This window comes from Scyliorhinus torazame, chromosome 26 (genome assembly GCF_047496885.1).
Source record: "Scyliorhinus torazame isolate Kashiwa2021f chromosome 26, sScyTor2.1, whole genome shotgun sequence".
Classification (NCBI taxonomy): domain Eukaryota; kingdom Metazoa; phylum Chordata; class Chondrichthyes; order Carcharhiniformes; family Scyliorhinidae; genus Scyliorhinus; species Scyliorhinus torazame.
In genome coordinates this window covers 25,672,622-25,685,333 of record NC_092732.1, presented here as the reverse complement: position 1 = coordinate 25,685,333, position 12,712 = coordinate 25,672,622, and the positions used below count along the sequence as shown (strand labels likewise).

Below are 12,712 nucleotides of genomic sequence, written 5' to 3'. Positions count from 1 at the left end.
ACTGCACCCAAACAACACAGACATCGCACCCAAACAACACAGACACCGGACCCAAACAATAGACACCGCACCCAATCAACACAGACACCGCACCCAAACAACACAGACACCGCACCCAAACAACACAGACACCGCACCCAAACAACACAGACACCGCACCCAATCAACACAGACACCGCACCCAATCAACACAGACACCGCACCCAAACAACACAGACACCGCACCCAAACAACACTGACACCGCACCCAAATAACACAGACACCGCACCCAAACAATACAGACACCGCACCCAGACAACACAGACACCGCACCCAAACAACACAGACACCGCACCCAAACAACACAGACACCGCACCCAAACAACACAGACACCGCACCCAAACAACACAGACACCGCACCAAAACAACACAGACACCGCACCTAAACAACACTGACACCGCACCCAAACAACAGACACCTCACCCAAACAACACAGCCACCGCACCCAAACAACACAGACATCGCACCCAAACACAGGCACCGCACCCAAACAACACTGACACCGCACCCAAACAACACAGACACCGCACCCAAACAACACTGACACCGCACCCAAACAACACAGACACCGCACCAAAACAACACAGACACCGCACCCAAACAACACAGACACCGCACCCAAACAACACAGACACCGCACCCAAACAACACTGACACCGCACCCAAACAACACAGGCACCTCACCCAAACAACACAGACATCGCACCCAAACAACACAGGCACCGCACCCAAACAACACAGACACCGCACCCAAACAACACTGACACCGCACCCAAACAACACAGACACCTCACCCAAACAACACAGACATCGCACCCAAATAACACAGACACCGCACCCAAACAACACAGACATCGCACCCAAACAACACAGACACCGCACCCAAACAACACTGACACCGAACCCAAACAACACAGACACCGCACCAAAACAACACAGACACCGCACCCAAACAACACAGACACCGCACCCAAACAACACAGACACCGCACCCAAACAACACTGACACCGCACCCAAACAACACAGACGCCTCACCCAAACAACACAGACATCGCACCCAAACAACACAGGCACCGCACCCAAACAACACAGACACCGCACCCAAACAATACAGACACCGCACCCAAACAACACAGACACCGCACCCAAACAACACAGACATCGCATCCAAACAACACAGACACCGCACCCAAACAACACTGACACCGCACCCAAACAACACAGACACCTCACCCAAACAACACTGACACCGCACCCAAACAACACAGACACCTCACCCAAACAACACAGACACCGCACCCAAACAACACAGACACTGCACCCATACAACACAGACACTTCACCCAAACAACACTGACACCGCACCCAAACAACACAGACACCTCACCCAAACAACACTGACACCTCACCCAAACAACACTGACACCGCACCCAAACAACACAGACACCTCACCCAAACAACACAGACACTGCACCCAAACAATACAGACACCTCACCCAAACAACACAGAAACCGCACCCATACAACACAGACACCTCACCCAAACAACACTGACACCGCACACAAACAACACTGACACCGCACCCAAACAACACAGACACCGCACCCAAACAACACAGACACCTCACCCAAACAACACTGACACCGCACCCAAACAACACAGACATCGCACCCAAACAACAGACACCGCACCAAAACAACACAGACACCGCACCCAAACAACACAGACACGGCACCCAAACAACACAGACACCGCACCCAAACAACACAGACACCGCACCCAAACAACACAGACACCGCACCCAAACAATACAGACACCGCACCCAGACAACACAGACACCGCACCCAAACAACACAGACACCGCACCCAAACAACACAGACACCGCACCCAAACAACACTGACATTGCACCCAAACAACACAGACACCTCACCCAAACAACACTGACACCTCACCCAAACAACACTGACACCGCACCCAAACAACACAGACACCGAACCCAAACAACACTGACACCGCACCCAAACAACACAGACACCTCACGCAAACAACATTGACACCGCACCCAAACAACACAGACATCGCGCCCAAACAACACTGACACCGCACCCAAACAACACAGACACCGCACCCAAACAACACAGACACCGCACCCGAACAACACTGACATCGCACCCAAACAACACAGACACCGCACCCAAACAACACAGACACCTCACCCCAACAACACTGACACCGCACCCAAACAACACAGACACCGCACCCAAACAACACAGACACCGCACCCAAACAACACAGACACCGCACCCAAACAACAGACACCGCACCCAAACAACAGACACCGCACCCAAACAACACAGACACCGCACCCAAACAACACAGACACCGCACCCAAACAACACAGACACCTCACCCAAACAACACAGACACCGCACCCAAACAACACAGACATCGCACCCAAACAACACAGACACCGCACCCAAACAACACTGACACCGCACCCAAACAACACAGACATCGCACCTAAACAACATAGACACCGCACCCAAACAACACAGACATCGCACCCAAACAACACAGACACCGCACCCAAACAACACTGACACCGCACCCAAACAACACAGACACCTCACCCAAACAACACAGACACCGCACCCATACAACACAGACACCGCACCCATACAACACCGCACCCAAACAACATAGACACCGCACCCAAACAACACAGACACCGCACCCAAACAACACTGACACCGCACCCAAACAACACAGACACCTCACCCAAACAACAGACACCGCACCCATACAACACAGACACTTCACCCAAACAACACTGACACCGCACCCAAACAACAGAGACACCTCACCCAAACAACACAGACACTGCACCCAAACACCTCACCCAAACAACACAGACACTGCACCCAAACAATACAGACACCTCACCCAAACAACACAGAAACCGCACCCATACAACATAGACACCTCACCCAAACAACACTGACACCGCACACAAACAACACTGACACCGCACCCAAACAACACAGACACCGCACCCAAACAACACAGACATCGCACCCAAACAACACAGTCACCGGACCCAAACAACACTGACATCGCACCCAAACAACACAGACATCGCACCCAAACAACACAGTCACCGGACCCAAACAACAGACACCGCACCAAAATAACACAGACACCGCACCCAAACAACACAGACACCTCACCCAAACAACACAGACACCGCACCCAAACAACACAGACACCGCACCCAAACAACACAGACACCGCACCCAAACAACACAGACACCGCACCCAAACAACAGACACCGCACCCAAACAACACAGACACCGCACCCAAACAACACAGACACCGCACCCAAACAACACTGACACTGCACCCAAACAACACAGACACCTCACCCAAACAACACAGACACCGCACCCAAACAACACAGACATCGCACCCAAACAACACAGACACCGCACCCAAACAACACTGACACCGCACCCAAACAACACAGACATCGCACCCAAACAACATAGACACCGCACCCAAACAACACAGACATCGCACCCAAACAACACAGACACCGCACCCAAACAACACTGACACCGCACCCAAACAACACAGACACCTCACCCAAACAACACAGACACCGCACCCATACAACACAGACACCGCACCCATACAACACCGCACCCAAACAACACAGACACCGCACCCAAACAACACAGACATCGCACCCAAACAACACAGACACCGCACCCAAACAACACTGACACCGCACCCAAACAACACAGACACATCACCCAAACAACACAGACACCGCACCCATACAACACAGACACTTCACCCAAACAACACTGACACCGCACCCAAACAACACAGACACCTCACCCAAACAACACAGACACTGCACCCAAACAATACAGACACCTCACCCAAACAACACAGACACTGCACCCAAACAATACAGACACCTCACCCAAACAACACAGAAACCGCACCCAAACAACACAGACTCCGCACCCAAACAATACAGACACCGCAGCCAGACAACACAGACACCGCACCCAAACAACACAGACACCGCACCCAAACAACACAGACACCGCACCCAATCAACACAGACACCGCACCCAAACAACACAGACACCGCACCCAAACAACACAGACACCGCACCCAAACAACACAGACACCGAACCCAAACAACACAGACACCGTACCCAAACAACACAGACACCGCACCCAAACAACACTGACACCGCACCCAAACAACACAGGCACCGCACCCAAACAACACAGACACCGCACCCAAACAACACAGACACCGCACCCAAACAACAGAGACACCGCACCCAAACAACACAGACACCGCACCCAAACAACACAGACACCGCTCCCAAACAACACAGACACCGAACCCAAACAATACAGACACCGTACCCAAACAACACAGACACCGCACCCAAACAACACTGACACCGCACCCAAACAACACAGACACCGCACCCAAACAACACAGACACCGCACCCAAACAACACAGACACCGCACCCAAACAACACTGACACCGCACCCAAACAACACAGGCACCGAACCCAAACAATACAGACACCGTACCCAAACAACACAGACACCGCACCCAAACAACACTGACACCGCACCCAAACAACACAGGCACCGCACCCAAACAACACAGACACCGCACCCAAACAACACTGACACCGCACCCAAACAACACAGGCACCGCACCCAAACAACACAGACACCGCACCCAAACAACACAGACACCGCACCCAAACAACAGAGACACCGCACCCAAACAACACAGACACCGCACCCAAACAACACAGACACCGCACCCAAACAACACAGACACCGAACCCAAACAATACAGACACCGTACCCAAACAACACAGACACCGCACCCAAACAACACTGACACCGCACCCAAACAACACAGGCACCGCACCCAAACAACACAGACACCGCACCCAAACAACACAGACACCGCACCCAAACAACACAGACACCGCACCCAAACAACACAGACACCGCACCCAAACAACACTGACACCGCACCCAAACAACACAGGCACCGAACCCAAACAATACAGGCACCGTACCCAAACAACACAGACACCGCACCCAAACAACACTGACACCGCACCCAAACAACACAGGCACCGCACCCAAACAACACAGACACCGCACCCAAACAACACAGACACCGCACCCAATCAACACAGACACCGCAGCCAAACAACACTGAAACCGCACCCAAACAACACAGACACCGCACCCAAACAACACAGACACCGCACCCAAACAACACAGACACCGCACCCAAACAACACAGACACCGCACCCAAACAACACAGACACCGCACCCAAACATCACAGACACCGCACCCAAACAACACTGAAACCGCACACAAACAACACAGACACCGCACCCAAACAACAGACCCTGCACCCAAACAACACAGACACCGCACCCTAACAACACAGACACCGCACCCAAACAACACAGACACCGAACCCAAACAATACAGACACCGTACCCAAACAACACAGACACCGCACCCAAACAACACTGACACCGCACCCAAAACAACACAGGCACCGCACCCAAACAACACAGACACCGCACCCAAACAACACAGACACCGCACCCAAACAACACAGACACCGCACCCAAACAACAGACACTGCACCCAAACAACACAGACACCGCACCCAAACAACACAGACACCGCACCCAAACAACACAGACACCGCACCCGATCAACACAGACACCGCACCCAAACAACACAGACACCGCACCCAAACAACACAGACACCGCACCCAAACAACACAGACACCACACCCAAACAACACAGACACCGTACCCAAACAACACAGACACCGCACCCAAACAACACTGACACCGCACCCAAACAACACAGGCACCGCACCCAAACAACACAGACACCGCACCCAAACAACACAGACACCGCACCCAAACAACAGAGACACCGCACCCAAACAACACAGACACCGCACCCAAACAACACAGACACCGCACCCAAACAACACAGACACCGAACCCAAACAATACAGACACCGTACCCAAACAACACAGACACCGCACCCAAACAACACTGACACCGCACCCAAACAACACAGGCACCGCACCCAAACAACACAGACACCGCACCCAAACAACACAGACACCGCACCCAAACAACACAGACACCGCACCCAAACAACACAGACACCGCACCCAAACAACACAGACACCGCACCCAAACAACACTGACACCGCACCCAAACAACACAGGCACCGAACCCAAACAATACAGACACCGTACCCAAACAACACAGACACCGCACCCAAACAACACTGACACCGCACCCAAACAACACAGGCACCGCACCCAAACAACACAGACACCGCACCCAAACAACACTGACACCGCACCCAAACAACACAGGCACCGCACCCAAACAACACAGACACCGCACCCAAACAACACAGACACCGCACCCAAACAACAGAGACACCGCACCCAAACAACACAGACACCGCACCCAAACAACACAGACACCGCACCCAAACAACACAGACACCGAACCCAAACAATACAGACACCGTACCCAAACAACACAGACACCGCACCCAAACAACACTGACACCGCACCCAAACAAAACAGGCACCGCACCCAAACAACACAGACACCGCACCCAAACAATACAGACACCGTACCCAAACAACACAGACACCGCACCCAAACAACACTGACACCGCACCCAAACAACACAGGCACCGCACCCAAACAACACAGACACCGCACCCAAACAACACAGACACCGCACCCAATCAACACAGACACCGCAGCCAAACAACACTGAAACCGCACCCAAACAACACAGACACCGCACCCAAACAACACAGACACCGCACCCAAACAACACAGACACCGCACCCAAACAACACAGACACCGCACCCAAACAACACAGACACCGCACCCAAACATCACAGACACCGCACCCAAACAACACTGAAACCGCACCCAAACAACACAGACACCGCACCCAAACAACAGACCCTGCACCCAAACAACACAGACACCGCACCCTAACAACACAGACACCGCACCCAAACAACACAGACACCGAACCCAAACAATACAGACACCGTACCCAAACAACACAGACACCGCACCCAAACAACACTGACACCGCACCCAAACAACACAGGCACCGCACCCAAACAACACAGACACCGCACCCAAACAACACAGACACCGCACCCAAACAACACAGACACCGCACCCAAACAACAGACACTGCACCCAAACAACACAGACACCGCACCCAAACAACACAGACACCGCACCCAATCAACAGATACCGCAGCCAAACAACACTGAAACCGCACCCAAACAACACAGACACCGCACCCAAACAACACAGACACCGCACCCAAACAACACAGACACCACACCCAAACAACACAGACACCGCACCCAAACATCACAGACACCGCACCCAAACAACACTGAAACCGTACCCAAACAACACAGACACCGCACCCAAACAACACAGACACCGCACCCAAACAACACTGAAACCGCACCCAAACAACATAGACACCGCACCCAAACACCACAGACACCGCACCCAAACAACTGAAACCGCACCCAAACAACACAGACACCGCACCCAAACAACACAGACACCGCACCCAAACAACAGACCCTACACCCAAACAACACTGACACCGCACCCAATCAATACAGACACCGCACCAAAACAACACAGACACCGCACCCAAACAACACTGACACCGCACCCAAACAACACAGAAACCTCACCCAAAAAACACAGACACCGCACCCAAACAATACAGACACCGCACCCAAACAACACAGACACCGAACCCAAACAACACAGACACCTCACCCAAACAATACAGACACCGCACCCAAACAACACAGACACCTCACCCAAACAATACAGACACCGCACCCAAACAACACAGACACCGCACCCAGACAACACAGACACCGCACCCAAACAACACAGACACCGCATCCAAACAATACAGACACCGCACCCAGACAACACAGACACCGCACCCAAACAACAGACACCACACCCAAACAACAGACACCGCACCCAGACAACACAGACACCGAACCCAAACAACACTGTCACCGCACCCAAACAACACAGACACCGCATCCAAACAACACTGACACCGCATCCAAACAACACTGACACCGCACCCAAAAAACACAGACACCGCACCCAAACAACACAGACACCGACCCAAACAACACAGACACCGCACCCAAACAACACAGACACCGCACCCAAACAACACTGACACCGCACCCAAACAACACAGACACCGCACCCAAACAACACAGACACCGCACCCAAACAACACAGACACCGCACCCAAACAACACAGACACCGCACCCAAACAACACAGACACCGCACCCAGACAATACAGACACCGCACCCAGACAACAGACACCGCACCCAAACAACACAGACACCGCACCCAAACAACACAGACACCGCATCCAAACAACACTGACACCGCACCCAAACAACAGACACCGCACCCAAACAACACAGACACCGCACCCAAACAACACAGACACCGCACCCAAACAACACAGACACCGCACCCAAACAACACTGACACCGCACCCAAACAACACAGACACCGCACCCAAACAACACAGACACCGCACCCAAACAACACAGACACCGCACCCAAACAACACAGACACCGCACCCAAACAACACAGACACCGCACCCAAACAATACAGACACCGCACCCAGACAACACAGACACCGCACCCAAACAACACAGACACCGCATCCAAACAACACTGACACCGCACCCAAAAAACACAGACACCGCACCCAAACAACACAGACACCGCACCCAAACAACACAGACACCGAACCCAAACAATACAGACACCGTACCCAAACAACACAGACACCGCACCCAAACAACACTGACACCGCACCCAAACAACACAGACACCGCACCCAAACAACACAGACACCGCACCCAAACAACACAGACACCGCACCCAAACAACACAGACACCGCACCCAAACAACACAGACACCGCACCCAATCAATACAGACACCGCACCCAAACAACACAGACACCGCACCCAAACAACACCGACACCGCACCCAAACAACACAGGCACCGCACCCAATCAATACAGACACCGCACCCAAACAACACAGACACCGCACCCAAACAACACAGACACCGCACCCAAACAACACAGACACCGCACCCAATCAACACAGATACCGCACCCAAACAACACAGACACCGCACCCAAACAACACAGACACCGCACCCAAACAACACTGACACCGCACCCAAACAACAGAGACACCGCACCCAAACAACACAGACACCGCACCCAAACAACACAGACACCGCACCCAAACCATACAGACACCGCACCCAAACAACACAGACACCGCACCCAAACAACACAGACACCGCACCCAAACAACACAGGCACCGCACCCAAACAACACAGACACCGCACCCAAACAACACAGACACCGCACCCAAACAACACAGACACCGCACCCAAACAACACAGACACCGCACCCAAACAACACAGACACCGCACCCAAACAACACAGACACCGTACCCGAACAACACAGACACCGCACCCAATCAACACAGACACCGCACCCAAACACAGACACCGCACCCAAACAACACAGACACCGCACCCAAACAACACAGACACCGCACCCAAACAGCACAGACACCGCACCCAAACAACAGACACCGCACCCAAACAACACAGACACCGCACCCAGACAACAGACACCGCACCCAAACAACACATACACCGCACCCAAACAACAGACACCGCACCCAAACAACACTGACATCGCACCCAAACAACAGACACCGCACCCGAACAACACAGACACCGCACCCGAACAACACAGACACCGCACCCAAACAACACAGACACCGCACCAAAATAACACAGACACTGCACCCAATCAACAGACATGGCACCCAAACAACACAGACACCGCACCCAAATAACACAAACACCGCACCCAAACAACACTGACACCGCACCCAAACAACACAGACACTGCACCCAACCAACACAGACATCGCACCCAAACAACACAGACACCGCACCCAAACAACACAGACACCGCACCCAAACAACACAGACACTGCACCCAAACACAGACACTGCACCCAAACACAGACACCGCACCCAAACAACACAGACACCGCACCCAAACAACACTGACACCGCACCCAAACAACACAGACACCGCCCCCAAACAACACAGACACCGCACCCAAACAACACAGACACCGCACCCAAACAACACAGACACCGCACCCAAACAACACAGACACCGCACCCAAACAACACAGACACCGCAACCAAACAGCAGACACCGCACCCAAACAACACAGACACCGGAATGGCCCAGTCACTCCATTAACCCCTCACACCCAAACAACACAGACACCGGAAAATATCTCTCCTCCTGTCCGTTTGAAACGGGCGACCCCCTTATCGTTAAACAGTGACCCCCGAGTTCTCGATTCTCCCACAAGAGGAAACATCCTCTCCACATCGACCCAGTCAATTACCCCCTCAGGATCTTAAAAGTTTTGATCGATTCGCCTCTCACTCTTCTAAACTCCAGCGGATACAAGCACAACCTCTGTCCTTTCCTCACAGTTAACCCGCCCGTTCCTGGTGTTAGCCTGTGAAACCATCTCTGAACCGCTTCCCACGCAGTGACATCTTTGCCTCGAGCAGGCAGGATTTGCCAGGGCTCGTTGGTTAGGCCTTAGGCCTCGCTAGGCCGCACTGGCCTCCGCACTGACCTGTGGCAAACTGCAGGCTCTTGAGAAGCTTCATCTCGCCGGCGATGTCCAGCTGGAAGTGGTCGAACGAAGGGCCTGCGGCCGGGGAGAAGTTCTGCAACGATTCCGTGGCCTTCACAATCCTGAAACGCAAGCCAAGAGGGCGGCGGGTCAGGACGGTTAATAAAGCACACTGCGTCGCCTCCTCGCCTGGGGGTGGCTAAGTACGCTGAAGGCTGAGAGAGACGGACTGTGGCCTTAATTCCACATTCCCGCCTGTTCCTCCCCCTCCTCGACCCCCTCGTCGATCAGAACTCCGCCTTGAATCTCTTCAGTGAACCCTGACGTCATCGGGCCCGACTTTCCAAAGCCTGCCCTTAGCGCTGTCATCCAAAACTCAGGGCGCCCGTCGCCACATTAGGAGGGCGTTGAGGGACTGCTTGGGGGGAGTTAAGTCACCTACTACATACAGGCTTTGGGATCACATGTAGGCCAGACCATCGAACCCCGACTGTGTAGAAGGAGGCCATTCGGCCCATCGGGTTTGCACCGACCCTCTGAAAGAGCCCCTTCCCTAGGCCCACTCCCCCACCCTAACCCCATCGCCCTACCTAATCTGCACATCTTTGGACACTAAGGGACAATTTAGCACGGCCAATCCATCTAACCCGCACATCTTTGGACACTAAGGGACAATTTAGCACGGCCAATCCATCTAACCTGCACATCTTTGGACACTAAGGGGCTATTTAGCGCGGCCAATCCACCTAACCTGCACATCGTTGGACACTAAGGGACAATTTAGCATGGCCAATCCATCTAACCTGCACATCTTTGGACACTAAGGGACAATTTAGCACGGCCAATCCACCTAACCTGCACATCTTTGGACACTAAGGGACAATTTAGTATGGCCAATCCACCTAACCTGCACATCTTTGGACACTAAGGGACAATTTAGTACGGCCAATCCACCTAACCTGCACATCTTTGGACACTAAGGGACAATTTAGTACGGCCAATCCACCTAACCTGCCCATCTTTGGACACTAAGGGGCAATTTAGCACGGCCAATCCATCTAACCTGCACATCTTTGGACACTAAGGGACAATTTAGCACGGCCAATCCACCTAACCTGTACATCTTTGGACACTAAGAGGCAATTTAGCACGGCCAATCCACCTAACCTGCACATCTTTGGACACTAAGGGACAATTTTGCACGGCCAATCCACCTAACCTGCACATCTTTGGTCACTAAGGGACAATTTAGCATGGCCAATCCACCTAACCTGCACATCTTTGGACACTAAGGGACAATTTAGCACGGCCAATCCACCTAACTCGCACATCTTTGGACACTAAGGGACAATTTAGCACGGCCAATCCACCTAACCTGCACATCTTTGGACACTAAGGGACAATTTAGCACGGCCAATCCACCTAACTCGCACATCTTTGGACACTAAGGGACAATTTATCCTGGCCAATCCACCAAACCTGCACGTCTTTGGACACTAAGTGACAGTTTATCACGGCCAATCCACCTAACCCGCACATCTTTGGACACTAAGGGACAATTTAGCACGGCCAATCCACCTAACCTGCACATCTTTGGACACTAAGGGACAATTTAACACGGCCAATCCACCTAACCTGAACATCTTTGGACACTAAGGGACAATTTAGCACGGCCAATCCACCTAACCTGCACATCTTTGGACACTAAGGGACAATTTAGCACGGCCAA

At 53.0% G+C, this 12,712-nt stretch overlaps 1 protein-coding gene across 1 annotated transcript in view; it reads right to left on the bottom strand.

Annotated features, from left to right (window-relative positions):
- LOC140402857 (tripartite motif-containing protein 46-like) overlaps positions 1–12,712 on the bottom strand; it is a 181,043-nt gene that overhangs the window by 32,605 nt on the left and 135,726 nt on the right. Inside the window, exon 3 of the mRNA XM_072490482.1 lies at positions 10,984–11,105. Within this exon, the coding sequence (XP_072346583.1) occupies positions 10,984–11,105 (122 nt within the window). The remainder of the gene's footprint in view (positions 1–10,983; positions 11,106–12,712) is intronic.